Source organism: Periplaneta americana, chromosome 7 (genome assembly GCF_040183065.1).
Source record: "Periplaneta americana isolate PAMFEO1 chromosome 7, P.americana_PAMFEO1_priV1, whole genome shotgun sequence".
NCBI lineage: Eukaryota > Metazoa > Arthropoda > Insecta > Blattodea > Blattidae > Periplaneta > Periplaneta americana.
In genome coordinates, this window is record NC_091123.1 from 164,036,403 (window position 1) to 164,057,853 (window position 21,451).

The 21,451-nt window shown below is 36.2% G+C and overlaps 1 protein-coding gene across 1 annotated transcript in view; it reads left to right on the forward strand.

Annotated features, from left to right (window-relative positions):
* The window catches only part of LOC138703677 (GTP-binding protein Rhes), a 386,233-nt gene that overhangs the window by 169,437 nt on the left and 195,345 nt on the right, over window positions 1–21,451 (forward strand). The window contains exon 3 of the mRNA XM_069831771.1: window positions 8,718–8,913. Coding sequence (XP_069687872.1) covers window positions 8,718–8,913 — 196 coding nt within the window. The remainder of the gene's footprint in view (window positions 1–8,717; window positions 8,914–21,451) is intronic.

Here is a 21,451-nt window from a genome sequence, read left to right on the forward strand (position 1 = left end):
TGGAAAAGATTTAAAAACGGACTTTCAAGTGTTGTCGTAATAATTCATCATTTAAATGGGACACACTCACGGACCGGAGAACGCGAATTCGATTATGCGCAATATTCAAAACATACAGAGGTGAGTCTGCCTGGAGAGAGATAAAATATAGGCTGCAGCCGGCAAATTACTCTTCAAGGAACGACCACTTATATAAATTGAGGGAAAGAAGACAGAGGATGGACACTGGATAGTTTTCTTTTCTCAATCGTACTATCAGAGACTGGAATGATTTACCTGCAGACTTACTAAAGGCTTTACCAATAACCAAAAATGTATTTAAAAATAGGCTTAAGGACTTTATTAGTAGATGGTAGTATATTATACACACTATTTAAAGGGTGTAATTGATATCTTGTCATTTGAAGTGTTCTATCAGTGAGGAAGTGTGTTGTGTCAGTGAAGTGTGTAGTGTCAGTGAAGTCTATTGTGTAAGTGAAGTGTGTTTGTGTCAGTGAAGTGTCTGTACAAAGTATTTGAACAGTGAAATGGTTTTGAAGTGTTAGTGAAATCAGGATAGAATCAGTGCAGTGAGTGAGTTGACAGCGAAATAAGTGTAGTGCCGAAAGGTACTTGTGCAGGTATGAACCTGTCACACTCGTGGGTCTTAGTTCGAACTTAGGATTAAGATACATTAGATTTACTTTAAATGTTATTTTAAGTGATCATGCTTCATTTAATTATTATTATTATTATTTATCATTATTATTAATTATTTTTTATTAGTTGTGTTTATTATTAATTGTCATTATTGAGTGTAATTAGTTACCACTGCCACCGGGTATATACCCATTTGCAGTGTGAATAACTACATACCTACATACGCACATACATGCATACAACATATGAACACGTGCCAGAAACTACTTTCTCTGTCTCAGGATGCTGTAATCTTGTAATTTTCCGTGGAATTGGCGAAATTTAATATTTGCAGTATCACAATTCGTCCTATTTATTCATATCCTATAAAGTTAAAAAATAGAGGGAATTCAGTTTACCTAATTGAATGGATGATCGTGAAAGAAACCGAAGTCATAAAATTAAGCTAATGGTTTTGAGTTAATGGCGGATTCCTGTTCTCTGAGGTTATACACACATTTTAGCGTTGAGAAGAATCTCATGTGACCCCTCTACCACGATTAAGCAGGTAGCGAATTTGAAGAGTTGAATGTTAAAGAGACACAAGTCTCTGACGCGAGTACATTTCAACATTCGATGTTAGTAGTTTTCTATTCGTAAGTTTATAAACATTCATTAGCCGAACGCGGTGTATGGAACGGCTAAGACATGCAGCTTTGACCTGGTGGGCAAGCCATCGTCATCGGTTTTAGTCTCACTTAGGAATTAATTGTTTTCAATTGTGAATGAGTTGCATTATGTTATCCAACTTCGAATCTCGGTGTCGTGTTAATTCAAGAGACTTCTGCCATGGCTTCATTTAAAGTCAGGTAGAAAATCCCATCTACTAAAATTCTGATGACAAAACTCGGTTTGTGTGTGTGTTTTTTTACAGTATATATTTCAACATGCCCCATTACATAGGTTGTAATATTACATGTTTTGATATTTCTAGATAATTACATTTTTAAGATTTCAAATTTACCAGTTGCGTAATCAATAAATATCTGTGTGATAAGATATACGATGAGGATAAAATTATAGTTAAATACCATTCCAAATTATGAATCCTTACACCGTCCTACTTACAAACTTACGAATTACATTAGCATTATTAATTCAAGATTATAAGACCCTATGTTTCTCTATGTATGATTTGAGGCTTTCTCGGCGTTGGTTCGCTAATATGTTTTCGCGGGATATCAGCCGAGTTAAGATTTTGGAATGCTCCAAGCTTTCGACTGCTATCTCTGCAGCCATCTTCAGGGAAGTGATGTCCGAACAGAAAGTCGAAAGGTTATATAGATGTTAGGCTGTCTCAGGTGAAACGGGATTGGTTGGCGGATCGGCCAATCCGGGGCCGGGAATTGTCATCGCTCGTAAGCTCCGCCCCTCCCGGGATTCCTGCGTGAAGTTTGGCGGGCGGCGAGCCCTGTTCCGCCGGTTGGAATCGGTTGCCGTCCTCGGTCCGTGATCTTCATGACCTTGATTGTAAGAGGGCCTGAGTTGGTCTATTTATCCTATGTTTATTTATTTATTTATTTACTTCATCAATCATTGTTCACGTCATGGCGGATTAGATGTATTCCGGTTCTTAATCCGCCATCACTCTCTATACAAATATAACAAAAAATTAATACGTTTGAACTTATAAGTATCCTCTGTTTACAATAATATTACTAATAATAAAATAATAATGATAAAAATAATAAAAATAATAAACTAATAAGTATACCTCTTTTATTTAAAACTCCTACTCTCTTAAGAATTATTCTATTACTTCATTGACTACTCTTCGTAGATTCTTATCGTGTGACTACTCAACATTTATAATTCCATCTCCGTTAGAGCTTTGACTTTCTCTTCGCATCTAATTTTAACTCTAAACAGAAATTTTCCTAATTTATGCAGATTGCTGGCGTTTAGGTGACCATTCATTTTTTTTATAAGCTACTATAGCGTTTATTTGTAGAAATTTTTTTATCCACCCAACTGTTTCTCAAATCATTCGTTGCCTGACACTTTAACGCAATGTGTATTGCATCTTCAGCTAGTCCACACAAAGGACATTTATCCTTCTCTACGTTCCCTCTCCTATTCTTGAGTCCCAGATACCTAATCTCCACCATGCCATTCCCGTTCTCTCTTCCCTTGAATTTAGTCTAACATATTCTTCCTGTTCCGAAAACTGCTTCACCTCCCTATAGTATTTTAGTGATCCTAGGTCTTTCATATTACTAAAAATATCTTGTCTTGACATTTCGTTTGCCCTCTCTTTTACTATTCTTCCAATAGTTTTTGTGTTTATAGACCCTAGTTCTCTCCATAGCCAATTTAGACCTAATCTGTTTATTTCTTATTCCAGCTCTTTCAGCCAATTCGATTTCCAATTAGCGGCTTTCATACAAAAGATACATGTTTTCATAACTGCCGAATCATTCCTACACAGAATATTACCTAAATATTTGATTTTTCTTTCTAGAATAATTCCCAGACTCGAATCGGTTCCCATCTCTAGTAACGCTGCCAGGTTAGAAGCATTCTCCGGTATTCCTAGAAATTTTTTTACACATTTTGGCTCTTACTTTATCGCTGTTTCTGCTGGATAACCTACTACCCCAGATCTCAATATTATATAATATTTTTGATTCTACTAGAGCATTATAGATGTTGATAAAATTCTTCACCCCAATATTCGACCATTTATTAAGGTATCTGTCTACTATTTATTCTATATTTACTAATTTATTATCGAAAGCGTGAATTGAAGTCTTTCTCTTTATGTATTGCAACATTAAGGTCTGTCGCATTTTCTGATACTCTTGGAAGCGGGGATGATATAAATGAAAGACTACAGAGCTACCTACTTCAGAAATAGGCCAAGACACTCGCCGATCGAGTCACCAAAGAGCCAATTGGCTAGTCCTCTAAATTGAGACAACTCACTGGGCCACAGTAAATATATTCTCCCAACACCTAAGAGCCAATTGGCTAGTCTTTTAAACAGTTAAAAATTTCATAAAATATTAAAAAGAATTTTATTTCCTTAGATATTTAAATTATGAACAAGTGTGTTATAACTAAGCTAAGTATTCCTGCTACCAAAAGACTCAAGTTGCGGGTAAATAGTCTATATAGTAGATGCAACTCAGGTGATGCAGCAGAGAAAGAGACAGACAAACATGTTCTTACTGCATGTTCGTAGAGTACATCCAACCTGAAATAAAATAGAGCAACTACTGACTTTATAATCTAACGGCGTAACAGCCCGAAGTTGGCCAGGGCCTACCTGCGTGACAAACATTTTTTCTTCATAAAGTATGGACACAAAGTGCTGACGGAGTTGGGGCTCACTTGGAATATGTTCCTTCGTGTACTTTTCTAGAAATTCTCTAAATTGTTTATTGTTCAATTTATTAAGCGGTATATTGGGATTGACCATCATGGCACATAGATCCCTGCAAAACATGGATTTCTTATCGTACTCTCTCTGAGTTTGATGGTATACTGCTTGTTTTGAGTTATGTTCAACCATATTTCTATGCCTTTTTGTATTGCAGGTCTTCAATGCACTGTTTTCTTGTAACTTTTATATCTACTTTACACAACTTACATGTAATGTAAATTATTATTATTGGCTCAGAACTCCTGAATTAAGTCCTCCAGCCTTTCACACTTCGAACTTTTTGTCTTCGGCATTTTACCTCGTCACAAATACAAATGTTACGTTAAGTAAATAATACGACTTTTACACTTCACTGGTTTAAAGCACTCACTATGACCGTGTTCCGGCTTCAACACAAACTAGAGAGAGCGTGAGTAATATGCGGTTCTATGTTGTATCAGACGGGACGTATCCCTGGGCTGTGACGTCAGGTACAGTATGAGAGTAGGCAACTGTATTCAAGCTTAGACGTAGCTGAAATACTAAGCTTACTTATAACGTTTTTTACTCTAGTTTTGAAATAATTTTTGCATTATTTTATTGGCATTTGGCGCTATTTTAACTGCAATATTATATTTTAGCATCTATTATGTATCTTTCTTTCTTTTGTTTGTGTTGTTTGTTTTGTTTTTTCGTATTATACAGCGTTAGTTAAAAGTCCCGCACCACCTAAATAACTTTTGAAGCATGTGGTTCAGTGACATGAAACTTGGCATGTCGGGATAACCATTTACTAGAAATTCAATAATGGTATTACCGAGTTTTTTCTACTTCCAGTTTAACCAGAAGTAACTCCAACTCTCTTATTTTAAATAGAACACCCAATATATTTTGTTATTTTTGAATAGTTCTCATTAAGAACTTTTCAAAAAGTGCCCACACTCGATACTTCAGTACAAATTCAGTGTTGCTAACTCAAGAAAACAGAAAAGTGTATCGAATATTAAAATAATAAAATACTCCTTCCTTAACAAAAACAAAACAAAGCTAGATCACCTTCTAAATTATGTGTTCAAATTGGTAGCCCTCAGCTGCTTTACAATGTGTCACTCGATCATAGAAACCATTTAAGGAATGATTTAACCAGGTTTTAGGAATATCTTGCATCACTTCCATTTTTATTTAGCAACACTGAATTTGTACAGAAATATCAAGTGTGGGTACTTTTTGAAAAGCTCTTAATGAGCTTTATTCAAAAATAAAAAGATATATTGGGTGTTCCATTTAAAATAAGAGAGTTGGAGTTACTTCCGGTTAAAGCGGAAGTGGAAAAAACTCGGTAATACCATTATTGAGTTTAGCATATGGTTATCCTCACATACCAAGTTTCATAGGATCACTGAACCGTATGCTTCAAAAGTTATTTAGGTGGTGCGTTTGTTATTTTAATATTCGATACACTTTTCTGTTTTCTTGACTTAGCAACACTGAATTTGAACAGAAGTATCAAGTGTGGGTACTTTTTGAAAAGCTCTTAACGGGCTTTATTCAAAAATAAAAATATATATATATTGGGTGTTCCATTTAAAATAAGAGAGTTGGAGTTACTTCCGGTTAAACCGGAAGTACAAAATCTCGGTAATACCATTATTGAGTTCTTAGCATGTGGTTATCCCCACGTACCAAGTTTCATATCACTGAACCTTATGCTTCAAAAGTTATTTAGGTAATGCATTTACTATTTTAATATTCGATACACTTTTCTGTTTTCTTCACTTAGCAACACTGAATTTGTATAGAAGTATCAAGTGTGGGTACTTTTTGAAAAGCTCTTAATGAGCTTTATTCAAAAATAAAAAAAACATATATATTGGGTGTTCCATTTAAAATAAGAGAGTTGGAGTTACCTCCGGTTAAACTGGAAGTACAAAAAACTCGGTAATACCACTATTGAGTTCTTAATATATGGTTATTCCCACGTACCAAGTTTCATGTCACTGACCGTATGCTTCAAAAGTTATTTAGGTGGTGCGGGACTTTTAACTAATGCGTATTTTGTACATGTAACAATGTTAGCCACCTGTAATTGGAAGCTTGCTTCTGTTGGTGGTGGATTTAAAATAAAAAATGTAATAAAATTTAAAATATATTAAAATACAATCCCTGGCTGAGAATCCGGTTTTCTTCTAAGCATCCCTAACGTTTACCAGTCCATGGCCATGAGCAATAGACAGAGGATTTTATATCCGATTGGTCCCCTCTATTTAATATCAACAAGATTCGTACGCCATCTGTGCCATATATTGCATGAAGTGAAAGGATATAAAACGTAGGGTATGGTAGAAAGTAGTGTCGAAACGAAATAAGCTCAGGCTAGAAGAAGTGGAGAACCCCGTTGGGTTGTAGCTACGACTGCACTAATTTGCCCTAATTTCAGTCTACCATCTATATCTGTCATCGATCGTTTTTTGTGTTCGTGTACTAGAGTGCTATGAATAGGCCTAATTACTATTCACGCTCCCATGAGCATCTCGTACAGCTCAGCTCCAATATGATACCCAATCATATGTCACAAAGTGGATATATTTTACTCCTTGATGTGCCGATAAGAGAAGATACAGGCAGAACTTAGAGTTTTCCTTACATAATAGAATCAATTGTAAAGAATCTGTCAAATTTTTAGGAGTGCATATACAATCTACACTTAAATGGGACTGTCGTATTGACATAGCCTACTATCTAAGAAAATCAACAAAGACATTTTTATGTTAAGGAAATTAAAAACAAGTATCAGTGTTGAAGTTCTAAAATTCGTATACTATGCATATCTATAGCCATCTGACGTATAGAATAATAGTTTGGGGTAATGATCCTAAAGTAATAAAGTTATTGAAACTACAAAAGAGGGCAGTAAGAATAATTTGTAATGTTGATAACCGTACTCATTGTAAACCTTTATTTCGGAGACTTGAAATTTTAACTGTACCGTCTTTGTATATTTTAAGTTCTTTAATATATGTACAAACAAATATTAATAATTTTATTACAAATAGCTCATTGCATAATTATTCATCAATGCATAAAAATGATTTAAGAAAAGGACAATGTAACTAGACTACTACTAGTAGCAGCTTTATAGAGATTTGTAAAAAGTTATATAATGTTTTACCAGATAATATTAGACATTTAGGGCCGTATTCATAGACATTCTTAGCGCGGGCTTTCGGTGGATGATCAGCGAACTAACGTTTTTCGTATTCATAAACCAGTGTTAGCGATATGATATGATATGAATCCTGTTTAGCACGCTCGTAGCCCGGGCTAGCGAAATGTCTATGAATAGCACCCTTAAGCTTGAGGTGTTTTAAGAAAGAAATAAAAACTAAATTAATAGACTTGTCATTATATAATATTGGAGAGAATTTTAACTCTATGTAGCTGTGAACCTTTAAAGGAGAATTGTCTATATAATGTTGTAAAATGTATGTGTAACTCATGAATCTTATGTATCATATTGTTTACTTGTAAATCTATTTTTTAACACTAGTATTTAAATGTTTTTTTAACATGACATTTTCCTATGCTGCATTGTACAGTCTTTGGAATGAAATAAATAAATAAATAATAATAATAATAATAATAATAATAATATTACTGATGATGAAGCTACCGAACGAGTTGGCTCAGACGATAGCTTTGAGAGTCGCATTCGGGAGGTCCCGGGTTCAAACCCGTGGCCCGGCAATCTGACTGGGGTTGTTGCAAATTTTCCCTCAGGTCCAAAGGTACGTGGCTTGGAAATTCATATATCATGATTCTTCATCGCCTTAATCACTAATATAATAAACATTAATCAAAATCTAACATCAGTTAAATGGATACAAGTCATCTATAACACGACAATAGAAACAGGAACTCAGCAATGGTAAAATGACCTAATGATATACCCATAGATTCTAAGACGCGATATGACCACAGATTTTTAAAGCGTATAGATATAATGTTAACAAATAATGAATATCATCATGGTAAAATTAATCCGAGGAACAATTGCCTAGAAAAGTCCGGTATTTAACCTTATATAACTGGAGGAAAAATCCTCGAAAATAATTAAATTGAAGCAGAAAACTTATCCAAATCGAATCTGAACTCTACGCAGAAGTCGATCATCCTTAATAGTGGTAGCGTACTTGGTATAGCACTGGCTTTCTATGCTCGAGGTTGTGGGTTCGATCCCGGCCGATGGCATTTAAGTGTGTTTAAATGCGACAGGCTCATGTCAGTAGATTTACTGGCATGTAAAAGAACTCCTGCGGGACAAAATTCCGGCATACCGGCGACGCTGATATAGGCTAACTTCTGCAGTTGCGAGCGTCGTTAAATGAATCATAATTTTTTATTATTAATAGAAGTGGAGTGAGGCTGACGTCGTATTTCTCCTACTTACCGCTACTGCAGGCGTGGCCTATGTCCTAGTACCAATATCGTATATGTAATCCCATTGTTTCGTCATCTTCATGTACCATTTTTCTAAGTTTCAGCTTCTCTTTCAGGTCGAAGGCAGCTTTTCATCGTTTGATTGGTCAACTGACGTCCTTCTTTGGATTTCATTATATCTTACAATTTCTTATCGCGACTTCTGCTCTATAGTAACACTGTTTTAATTCATTTTCAGGTGACTTATTCGTCTTGGTATTCAGTATGGACAGCCGGGAGTCATTTGAAGAAGTAGTGCGTCTTCGCGAACAAATTCTGGAGACCAAACTAAGTGCATGCGCGTCAGCAAATAGTTCCGGGAGTGGACGGAAGAAAACGCCCTTGCCGAGAGTTCCTATGGTCATTGTTGGGAATAAGTGTGACAAGGATATGAGGTAAGTCAGATGAAATACAAATAACGATTCTTACAGAAACTGGAATCAATGCCTGGATGTAATCAATTAGGCCGTAGTTGTTTTTTTTATAAAATAATTTATAAAATACACAGCTTGTTCCGTGTTATAGGAGATCTACTTGAAGGACGGATTCGGGATTTAAAATGAAGGGGACACTGGTAGAAAATGTGAACATTTTAGGAATTTTTTCCACTTGAAAACACTATTATTATGTGTACTTTAATCCTGCCAAAGGAATTTGTTCAATTCCTCATCTAAGTTGGTTAAAAAATATTTTTATTCTCCACCATGCCGAAATGTAGTAATTATACACCTCGTAGCAGCCCTTTAATGGACCTCATTAAAGTACATCTATTCATTAATGTTCAGTTTTTCCACCAATCAGAAAGCACCATTGTAGCAATATGAAAGCGCAAGTATCGATTGTTCTCGGATATGCAATCGAAAGACAACTAGCGAAACGTCACGGATGCTGGAAATCCAATACTGTCGCAGAAGATTATGTTCTGTTATATAATAATTAGCGTTAATTGTACATAATATTCAAATAAATTCAATTTGTCATCTTGTTCTACAATGTCGAATTCAATTTCAAGGTTATATCAAGATTAATTTTTATCTTACTCTCTAGATTATATCAAGGTCGTCGACATTCGTTTCCCGGAAAAAATCAATACTTTCGCGTCTGCGCACATCTCACAATTTATGAGGTAGGCTATTGCACTCACTCACATAACAATAACATGAATACTTATGAATAATTTCAAGTTAGAACTATAGTCGAGCATAAAAAGTCGTATGACACTTGCCTATAATGGTAGTAATTAAGACGCGAGGATGTTTATGAAACAAGCGCAAGCGAGTACTATTATAATGTCTGTATGGACAATATAATGAATATAGTACTTTTAAATTGTCATTTTTATCGTAACTTTTTTACAGTTACCCTATTTCTGACCCTAGTATTTTATAGTAAATATTTTCCAATCTTGATGGAATTTTAAAGGCACATAGGCACATGACCTATATTAATTTCAATTATCGACTTTGTACAAGTTTGTTTGTAACCCGAATAATAATATTTTTACTGCTGTCAAATTAAGAAAAAAATTAATTATTCATTTTGAAGGTAATAATTACAAAACTAAACGACATAATATAGTAAAAACAATGCTAGGAGTTATTTCTTTAACTATTCTACACTAGATTTTATAAATTTTTAAACTCAGAATTAAATTTGACTCAAAATACAGAGTGCCCAAAAATATTAACAATTGAAGAGTCCACTGCAAGAATGATGGATGTCACTTTCTTGTCAAAAATGAGCCAAGACTGTCAATGCATAGCTTAAGATATATAGAATGTACATAGAGAGTTATATGGCATTAACACTGATAGTCATTGTCCAGTAATGATCGGAAAATCTCAGTTAAACTTTGAGCGCTAAGCATTTCAAACCTTCAATAACTTCTCCTGCAAAATGTATTCCAAATGACATCCTTCATTCTTGCAGTGGACTCTTCATGTAATAATTAAACATGTATTAGGCCTATTAAAAAACTAGGAAATCAATTATTTTTAAATATTCAACATTTCAATACAATGTCAATGGAAACTAGCTGCTACACCAGCAGCAGATCCTATAAGGAAGATGCTTCCTCCTGTTCCGGATCCGTGTATTTTCTTTCGTATCTTTTCCACCTTTTAATTCCTCAGGATTAACCTTAATACTGTGAAAATTCAGTTGAAATTTGTAAAAAAAAGTTTTAAAAGTTACCAGAGTGTCCCTTTTATAGAAATTAGGCCTGTATTTCAAATAACTTTGATTTCCTTTTTTTCTTTCATCAACCATATTCTTACTGTTAAAGAAATTGCTTAAAAAGAGCTCCTTGCTCCTCTATTCAAGCCTATAACGTCTGAAAGGCTTCTTTTTGCGTTAAATATTTTCAGCCGCATGTACAATTTGTTGATGTCTCGATACAAGCTCCGCAAAGCCTTATCACAGGTATCTTCATCCTTTCAAAAATTTCAGAATTCTATTGAATTCATTGACAATTTTCTTTAATAGGCCTACAGTATATTGTCCGAGTATTACAAGTTCCAAATTGGGTTGGGAAATTGCTGTATTTAAAATGGCTTAACAAGTAAAAACCATGTGGCTTCAGGTCTGAAACGCCTGCTTTTGAAGTTGTATTGAGCAACACTGAAGAAAAATTTGTGCTACATTTCACGAGCGAACATTCTGATGGGACAGATAGAAGAGTTAAAATTTTTCTTTCCACCACGTTAATATGTCAAAAGAAGTGATCATACAAATTTTGGCCACTCGTTTTTCCCTGGGGCCATTTACAGAAAGGAAACACCATCGCTTGGAAAGATATATTGAAACAGATACAGCAATTGTTGCGCTATTTGTCAAGATATCCCCAAGTGCTATGCGACATTTGTCACACCATGGGATGAATTTTTGTACCCTTGTGTCGTACAAGTCAGCGGTCTGGGATCGGAACCAGCGTTTAACAGCCGTCTGCACCTCTCTATCGATTCCATGATATAACAAATGTCTCAGTTCCGATGGAAAATATGCTGAAAAATATATAATCAATTATTATGGTCCGCGGACCACCTGTGGTCCTCGAGGTCTGCCCTTGTGGTCTTTCAAAAAAGACGGAAGAAAAAATAAAATTCGAATGAATTGCTTCTCACACTGTAGCTTAAAATCTCAGAGTTTGGAAATGACACATGGCAATCGAATTTCATTTTTTCTCCCAGTACAGACATTTTATGAAATTTATTACCCTACCCGCCTATCGACTTCTCACTCTACTCTCAGCAACAAAAGAGGGATTTAAAACACTATATACGTGGTGTTTCTCGACATCTTTTCCCTGCACATCTGGCACCGCGCCTGTAACCCAGCCAGGGACCACCCGAATTCATAACAAGGGACCGAAGTAGCGAACCTTAATTCAATTTTAAAATATAAGTATACTGGTATTAAAATATTCTACGAAAATGATAAATTTGCTTTCGAAGGGAACAAGAGTAAGGTGGTCCGCGGAACTGTTCTGACTTTAAAAAGTGGTCCTCACTTCAAAAAAGTTTGAGACATGCTGAATTATTGTATCTGTTCCAATAAATTTTTCCAATGAAATTGTGTTTTCTTTCTGGTAACGGAAGCTGGCGAACTTAATTTTTTATGGTCCTCGTAATTGCGGTCGAGTAGCCAAAATTTGTATAAGCACTTCTTTTGACATTATTAACATCGTGAACAAAAAAAAAAAAAAAAAAAACTTTATCTGCCTCAATCAGAATGTTTGCTTGTCAGTTCGTAACAGAGGTCTGCATCGGACGTTTTCGCTCGAGCGCCAAGTAGTTCATAGCATAATTCGATAGGTAGCGCACATGCATGATGGGTAAAATTGTCGCGAGCGATAAATCCTCGAACGGTATAAGCCGAGCGTTAGACATTCGTTCTTGTTACAGTGATGAACTGTGTAGTAACATCATAGATGTTTATCATTTCAAAACTTTGCAGTGTTTAACTAACCTCTCCATAGTACAACTACAAAACTTGCTTTAAAATGTAATGTAAATGTTGTAGGTAAATGTTTTTTTTTTTTTTTCACACAGGAGTGATTTTGTTTTTGCCACATCTGATAGATGTTATTGGATGTAAATGTAATTATTATAAACGGAGAGCACAATCACGATAATGCAAGAACCGTATCAAGTTTTCTAGTAATAATAATAATAATAATAATAATAATAATAATAATAATAATAATAATAATCTCTAATAATTAGTGTATCAATCTTTGCGTCTGTAACAGTTGTGCAGCATGATTATTCGTTTTATTATATTTTCTGTGACGTTATCTCTGTACTAATATTGTTATTAATCTACTGCTATATCAATAATATTTTGTAAAGGTGTTTACATTGTCGCAGTATATAGGCGGAACACTATGTATGGACCTATCATATTATATATGTGGTAAATCAAATATTGAATAATTATTAATTAGCAATAATAACTGTATATCGAAGTTTTTCATACTATTTTATTTATAACTTCATGTTACTGTTTTGGTACGTTCCATTAGACGTTTGTCATAAACGCAGAAAATAAAGCCTTATTTTTACCGTGTGAGCAAAACATATGTGTATCTTATCTGTCGCCTTCCATACAAGATAAGACATGTCGGTGAGATGACCTTGTACTGTGCTTCTATTTATTACGAGCGTATCACGACTGATCTTGTCTCACTCGAGCGTGCGACATTCGACCGAGTTCAAGAGAGCGATTTAACTCCAATGCAGCACTCTGGTTCGTAAACTGTTTGTACACGAGTATTCTTACATAATCTTCCAGGAATCGAATCTTGGTCGTACGTATGAGAAACTTCGAAAGGTTGTGCTACCGGTATGTCATATGACGGACATTTTTCCATCCTGAGATCCGTCACTTCCTTTTTCTAAATAAGATTCGTATAGAACCAGAAGTTCAGAATTCAGTTAAAGATTTTTCGCTTGAGAATTTGTTCTCTCTTTTCATATTCAGTTCTTTATAGGTGTTCTATTGAGCGCCCCATATATCTTCAGCGCCTTCAGGCGTAGAAAAAACCATGCATGCAAAACCGCTCAGTGCCAGGCCAATAAAAGAGGCGGCACCCAGACCTTATTGAAGACGCCTAGCATTGTGCCTTTGTCACGGCGAGGATTCTGATGCAGCCAAAATGTTACATCCCGCAGATAATATGCTTTCAGAGAGCTAGTCGCACATGTGGTGTGCTGGGGCGACCATCATTTCCAACTCATCATTCTGCACAAAGCACTTCGTTGAGCCTTTAGCTTGCAGGAACTCCTCTTCTATCCTAAGTTTGAGAAACTGAGACATTCCGCCTAAATAGGCTCGCTGAACTACATTTTATCAGCTAGCGTCTAAAATTGGTAGCATAATTGGACGAGAGGATTCCATCCATGAGACGAGACGAGTCTGGGCGGGTTTCCACCGTGTATTGATGTTTCCCCTGACTCCGTTGTCACATAAATATTAGTGAATTGATTTTGTATTTTAAAAGGTGCAATTTAAATGAAATAATGAATGTATAATAGAGTATAAACTGAAGAGTAATGAATTAGTAGGTTATTGCATTCCTAATTAGAATTCCATCACTTGGGTAAACAGAAGTGATTAAGTTTTTATAGTACCCTAATGGCCGGTTTCACCAAGCTTCAATAAATCAATCCGAATGAAACGTTAACTAGTGAACATTAAAATATTAACAATTCACTAAAACGCGAGCTGTTCACCAACCAAATTTTCTTACCCTGTAATGAACAGTAAGTAATACGGATAAATTTGTTCAAGGCGTATGACTCGGTTAAGAGAGAAGTTTTATATAATATTCTTATTAAATTTGGTATTCCCAAGAAACTAGTTCGATTAATTAAAATGTGTCTTAGTGAAACTTACAGAAGAGTCCGTATAGGCCAGTTTCTATCTGATGCTTTTCCAATTCACTGCGGGCTAAAGCAGGGAGATGCACTATCACCTTTACTTTTTAACTTCGCTCTAGAATATGCCATTAGGAAAGTTTAGGATAACAGAGAGGGTTTGGAATTGAACGGGTTACATCAGCTTCTTGTCCATGCTGATGACGTGAATATGTTAGGAGAAAATCCACAAACGATTAGGGAAAACGCGGAAATTCTAGTTGAAGTAAGTAAAGCGATAGGGTTGGAAGTAAATCCCGAAAAGACTAAGTATATGATTATGTCTCGTGATCAGAATATTGTACGAAATGGAAATATAAAAATTTGAGATTTATCCTTCGAAGAGGTGGAAAAATTCAAATATCTTGGAGCAACAGTAACAAATATAAATGACACTCGAGAGGAAATTAAACACAGAATAAATATGGGAAATGCCAGTTATTATTCGGTTGAGAAGCTTTTGTCATCCAGTCTTCTGTCAAAAAATGTGAAAGTTAGAATTTATAAAACAGTTATATTATCGGTTGTTCTGTATGGTTGTGAAACTTGGACTCTCACTTTGAGAGAGGAACAGAGATTAAGGGTATTTGAGAATAAGGTTCTTAGGAAAATATTTTATTTGGGGCTAAGAGGGATTAAGTTACACGAGAATGGAGAAAGTTACACAACGCAGAGTTGCACGCATTGTATACTTCACCTGGCATAATTAGGAACATAAAATCCAGACGTTTGAGATGGGCTGGGCATTTGGCACGTATGGGCGAATCCAGAAATGCATATAGAGTGTTAGTTGGGAGTCCGGAGGGAAAAAGACCTTTAGGGAGGCCGAGACGTAGATGGGAGGATAATAGTAAAATGGATTTGAGGGAGGTGGGATATGATGGTAGAGACTGGATTAATCTTGCTCAGGATAGGGACCAATGGCGGCAATGAACTTCCGGGTTCCTTAAAAGCCAGTAAGTAAGTAAGTAAGTATACAGCATTTTTATGAAACCACAGCCTACTACATAGCAAATCGTGTACTTGCTGTCATTTGCATGCGGGCCAACAATGAAGGAACGCGATTAAAAAGTATAATTGATGGAGGAAAAAGTACTGTTACGATTGTTATTATTATTATTATTTTTATTATTGTTATTATTATTGTTATTATTATTGTTATTATTATTGTTATTATTGTTATTATTATTATTACTATTATTATTATTATTATTCATTTCGCCATAATTATAGCAGTTAATTATTGCATTCCTGATTCCAGTGGTCGCCTCATTTTGAAGGAGTAATAATTGCAATGTAGGTACAGATAATATTCTTGAAATCTAATATCTAGAATGAAAAAAATTAATGACATGAATTCACCGTACTGTGAAATATATGTCTCGTTTCAGAGTGAAAGAAAGTAAAAACATGATATCTAATAGATAGGCAGGCAGGCAAGACAAATTGATTATGGCTTATTTAACGACGCTCGCAACTGCAGAGGTTATATCAGCGTCGCCGATGTGCCGGTGTGGCACACTTAAATGCCGACCTCGGCCGGGATCGAACCCGTAACCTCGAGCAGAGAATGCCAGCGCTTTACCGACTGCGCTACTCAGCTGACTAGATAGATAGATAGATAGATAGATAGATAGATAGATAGATAGATAGATAGATAGATAGATAGATAGATAGATAGATAGATAGATAGAGGAATGGCTGATTAGGGGTGGTTGCATGGATGGATGGATTGGTGGGTGGATGGATGGGTGGTTGGGTGGATGAATGGATGGATGGGAGTTGAATGGATGGACTCGTGGGTGATGTATGAATGGGTGGTTGGGTGGGTGGATGAACGGATGGATGTATGGATGGATGAATGTATGGATGGATGTGTATGGGTGGATGGGTGATTGTATGGATAGGTGGGTGGGTGGATGGATGGATGGATTGGTGGGTGGATAGATGAACGGGTGGTTGGGTCGGTGGGTGGATGAATGCATGGATGGGTGATTGTATGGATGGGTGGGTGGGTGGATGGATGGATGGGTGGATGGATGAATGGGTGGTTGGGTGGGTGGATTGATGAATGAATGGGTGGACGGATGGATGGATGGGCGGTTGAGTGGCTGGATGGATTGGTGGGTGGATGGATGGGTGGATGGGTGGATGGATGTGTATGTGTGGATGGGTGGTTGTATGGATGGGCGGTTGAATAGATGGATGGGTGTATGGACGGATGGGCGGGGGGTGGGTGTATGGATGGATGGATGGGTGTGTGGATGGATGGATGGGTGTATGGATGGGTGTGTGGATGGATGGATGGATGGGTGTATGGATGGGTGTGTGGATGGATGGATGGATGGGTGTATGGATGGGTGTATGGATGGATGGATGGATGGATGGGTGTATGGATGGATGGATGGATGAGTGTATGGATGGGTGTGTGGATGGATGTATGGATGGATGGGTGTATGGATGGGTGTGTGGATGGGTGTGTGGATGGATGGATGGATGGATGGATGGGTGTATGGATGGGTGTGTGGATGGATGGATGGATGGGTGTATGGATGGATGGATGGGTGTATGGATGGATGGATGGATGGGTGTATGGATGGGTGTGTGGATGGATGGATGGATGGGTGTATGGATGGGTGTGTGGATGGATGGATGGATGGGTGTATGGATGGATGGATAGATGGGTGTGTGGATGGATGGATGGATGGATGGGTGTATGGATGGGTGTGTGGATGGATGGGTGTATGGATGGGTGTGTGGTTGGATGGATGGATGGGTGTGTGGATGGATGGATGGGTGTGTGGATGGATGGATGGATGGATGGATGGGTGTGTGGATGGATGGATGGATGGATGGGTGGGCGGAGGTTTGGTGGATGGATATTTTGTTGAACATGTACAGTACAACATAGGCTAAATGGCATCGTCATAAATACAAATTAAAATACATGAATATTAAAACACTTTTCTACTTCATATAGTGAATTTACCATCAAAACAGATAACGGCGAGCTTTAAAGCATATTAGGTCAGCTTAATAACATTGTAATTAATATAAAATAATGGATTAATATATTACGTCTGATGTTTTGCATATAGTAAAATATGACTAGTTTCCACGAACCTAATATTCTTAGACTTCAAAACCATCTTTTCTTTTTAGGGATCAAAATAAAAGATAGCTCTTCCTGTCTTGAAATAAGGAGCATTTTACGTCTCTTTCATTTTCTGCCGCCGAGCAATTGTTCATTGACAACATGAAGCATCTGCAAGGAATAAATTCGTCTTAATGCTCGCAGTCTGGCTGCTCGGCACGGGATTAATTTCTGATGCCGGTGATCCGTGTAGCTAATCCCAAGATATCAGAATCGGTTTATTACTTCTCAGTCTCTGTGAGGCGTGTTGCATCAGTCATTCTTAAGGCGGATAGAGGCCTCACAGAATAATCGAAACGTCTGTCGTAATGACTTGCTAGCGCTGTAGGAAACCAATACTTGTTTGAGAACTTGGTCCGCTCCTCTTGTACTTTTTATTTTCTTGTAGCGAAGAGAATTCCGAGAAGGAATCTAACGAATACGTTCCTGCACGTTAATAAGCGACGCCACCGTGAACTGGCATTGTCATCCAAATTCACACACCGCTGCGTCTGAAAATCTCTATTCTCTCTCAGTAGACTCCATAGTTAGTGGTTCCAACGTGCGCGAGCTTGTTCTGTTCTGTTCTGTTCTGTACGTCTTAACTATGAACTCGTCAATTCAATAATGTTGTGAGTGACATTATTTCACTACATGTCTAAATAAATTGAAGTTGCAATCAATGACGTAAATATGTTAAATTGGAAATGCCCAAGGCCGGGTCTTTCACTGCAAACCCAGCATTCTCAAATCTTTCCTATTGTCTGCCTTCCTCTTTGTCTCCACATTTAATCATATAATAATAATAATAATAATAATAATAATAATGGTTTATTTTAACTGGCAGAGTTAAGGCTATTCGGCCTTCTCTTCCACTCAAACAGTATGATAGAAAATTACTACAATCCTATGAATATAACATAATTAATACAACATAATACAATACAATACAATTCAAAGCAATACAATACTACAATACAAGACTATATAGTACATAATTAATATAAAACAATGACAATTCTTTTCATCTTCACAAGACCAATAAAATAATTATGTAATAATAATAATAATAATACTTACTTACTTACTTACTTACTTACTTACTGGCTTTTAAGGAACCCGGAGGTTCACTGCCGCCCTCACATAAGCCCGCCATTGGTCCCTATCTTGAGCAAGATTAATCCAGTCTCTATCATCATATCCCACATCCCTCAAATCCATTTTAATATTATCTTCCCATCTACGTCTCGGCCTCCCCAAAGAGGTCTTTTTCCCTCTGGCCTCCCAACTAACACTCTGTATGCATTTCTGGATTCGCCCATACGTGCTACATGCCCTGCCCATCTCAAACGTCTGGATTTAATGTTCCTAATTATGTCAGGTGAAGGATACAATGCATGCAGCTCTGCTTTGTGTAACTTTCTCCATTCTCCTGTAACTTCATCCCTTTTAGCCCCAAATATTTTCCTAAGAACCTTATTCTCATAAACCCTCAACCTCTGTTCCTCTCTCAAAGTGAGAGTCCAAGTTTCACAGCCATACAGAACAACCGGTAATATAACTGTTTTATAAATTCTAACTTTCAGATTTTTTGACAGCAGACTAGATGACACAAACTTCTCAACCGAATAATAACAGGCATTTCCCATATTTATTCTGCATTTAATTTCCTCCCGAGTGTCATTTATATTTGTTACTGTTGCTCCAGGATATTTGAATTTTTCCATCTCTTCGAAGGATAAATCTCCAATTTTTATAGTTTTATTTCGTACAATATTCTGATCACGAGACATAATCATATACTTAGTCTTTTCTGGATTTACTTCCAACCCTATCGCTTTACTTGCTTCAACTAGAATTTCCGCGTTTTCCCTAATCGTTTGTGGATTTTCTCCTAACATATTCACGTCATCCGCATAGACAAGAAGCTGATGTAACCCGTTCAATTCCAAACCCTCTGTGTTATCCTGAGTACATAAAATAATGTAACAAAATAATATCAAAATATCTAATAACTTAATTACTTTCTTACAAATGGCTTTTAAGGAACCCGCAGGTTCATTGCCGCCCTCACATAAGCCTGCTATCGGTCCCTATCCCACCTCCCTTAAATCCATTTTAATATTATTCTCCCATCTACGTCTCGGCCTCCCCCAAAGGTCTTTTTCCCTCCGGCCTCCCAACTAACACTCTATATGCATTTCTGGTTTTGCCCATACGTGCTACATGCCCTCCCATCTCAAACTTCTGTATTTAATGTTCCTAATTATGTCAGGTGAAGAATACAATGCGTGCAGTTCTGCGTTGTGAAACTTTCTCCATTCTCCTGTAACTTCATCCCTCTTAGCCCCAAGACAGAGTGTATCTGAAGCTCAAGTTGCAGCAATACATGAAGCTTTCCAACACAGTCCAACAAAGTCTATTCGTCATGCATCACGAAAATTACAAATTCCACAATCAACTATCCACAAAGTCCTTCGGAAGCGTCTTAAGGTCTTTCCTTTCTCTTTCTTACGATCACATCAGTTATGCTTTAAGAAACTTGGAACAAAATTGACTTTCGATTAGACATTGGACGGACAACCAGAGGCGCTCATGTAGAAACTGTGTAACAAAACCTAAGTTAAGGGAAACTAAAAGGTGGAACTTAAACTGAGAGGATTCAATCCGACATCGGAACTGAATCCGGTGTGATGTAGTGGATAAAGCATCAGCACGTTTATTTGAATTAAATTTATTTAAATTTATTTAATTTATGTATTTAATTTAAAATTATTTAAATTTAAATATACAGAATACAGAATATAATTACAATTATATAAATAGAAATAAAATAATACAATCAATATAAAAAAGGAGATACAGTAATATTAACAAAATATGAGGACCGAATGAGCAGCGCTCGTGTTCGGTCGCAGTTCAGATATAATATTAATAGGCCTATAAGAGAATATACAAAATAAAATAAAGTAGGAACTAAAATTAAAATTACAGCTACATTGAAATTATATAATATAATAGGCCTATATTAATATAAGCGGAATATAGAAAATGAAATAAAATAAAAATTAAAGTAACAGCGGAAATGAATTTATATAATATAATATTAACATAGAGAAGAATAATATCGTACGTGAATAAATTAGGACAATTTATAAAAAAATATATATACATATTACTGTAACACAATGAGTAAGTTTTAGTGTGATCAAGAGCCGTGGGTTCGTAGATATAAATTCCAAAATTATAGAATACAAATATAATATAGGCTGATTAATTCATACACATAGGCTATAAATTTATTTAATCAAATTGAAGGCATTAACACGTTTCTAATTTTCTTGTTATATGTTAGTGGGTTACATATTAGAAGTTCTGGGTGTAATTTAACTAAAGAATTATACAAACGAGGGTCAACATTAATGCTATGCTATACGTAGAGCTGAAAACCAGGGTTCGAGTCCCGGTGATGGAGAGAAATTGTCTCCTCTCCACCCATCCATCAACATTATTCTAACTAATCCAAAATTACACACAAAATAATTAATTTACCAAACACAACAGCTTAGGCTATAGTTTTGTTCATTCTGTGTCAGCCTTGTCACTGACTAATGGGCCTTCTCCACGAAACCTAATTTTTAACTGCACATGTCACAAAAGAAATACCGTTTGACTTGTGGTATTTTTATACAGAATGGTATACCTATCTCTTTAGAACAGGAATTAGCAATAAACTATTTTTTTTAATTTGATTTATGGGGTTTCTAAAAAAAAACAATTCAATCATACTTTGGAAATTTGATATACGTGAAACTCTTTAGCATTAGTGTTACTTTGTTTCTGTGATCTTCAGTTCTGATTATAAAAATCTTATCATCTTTGTCT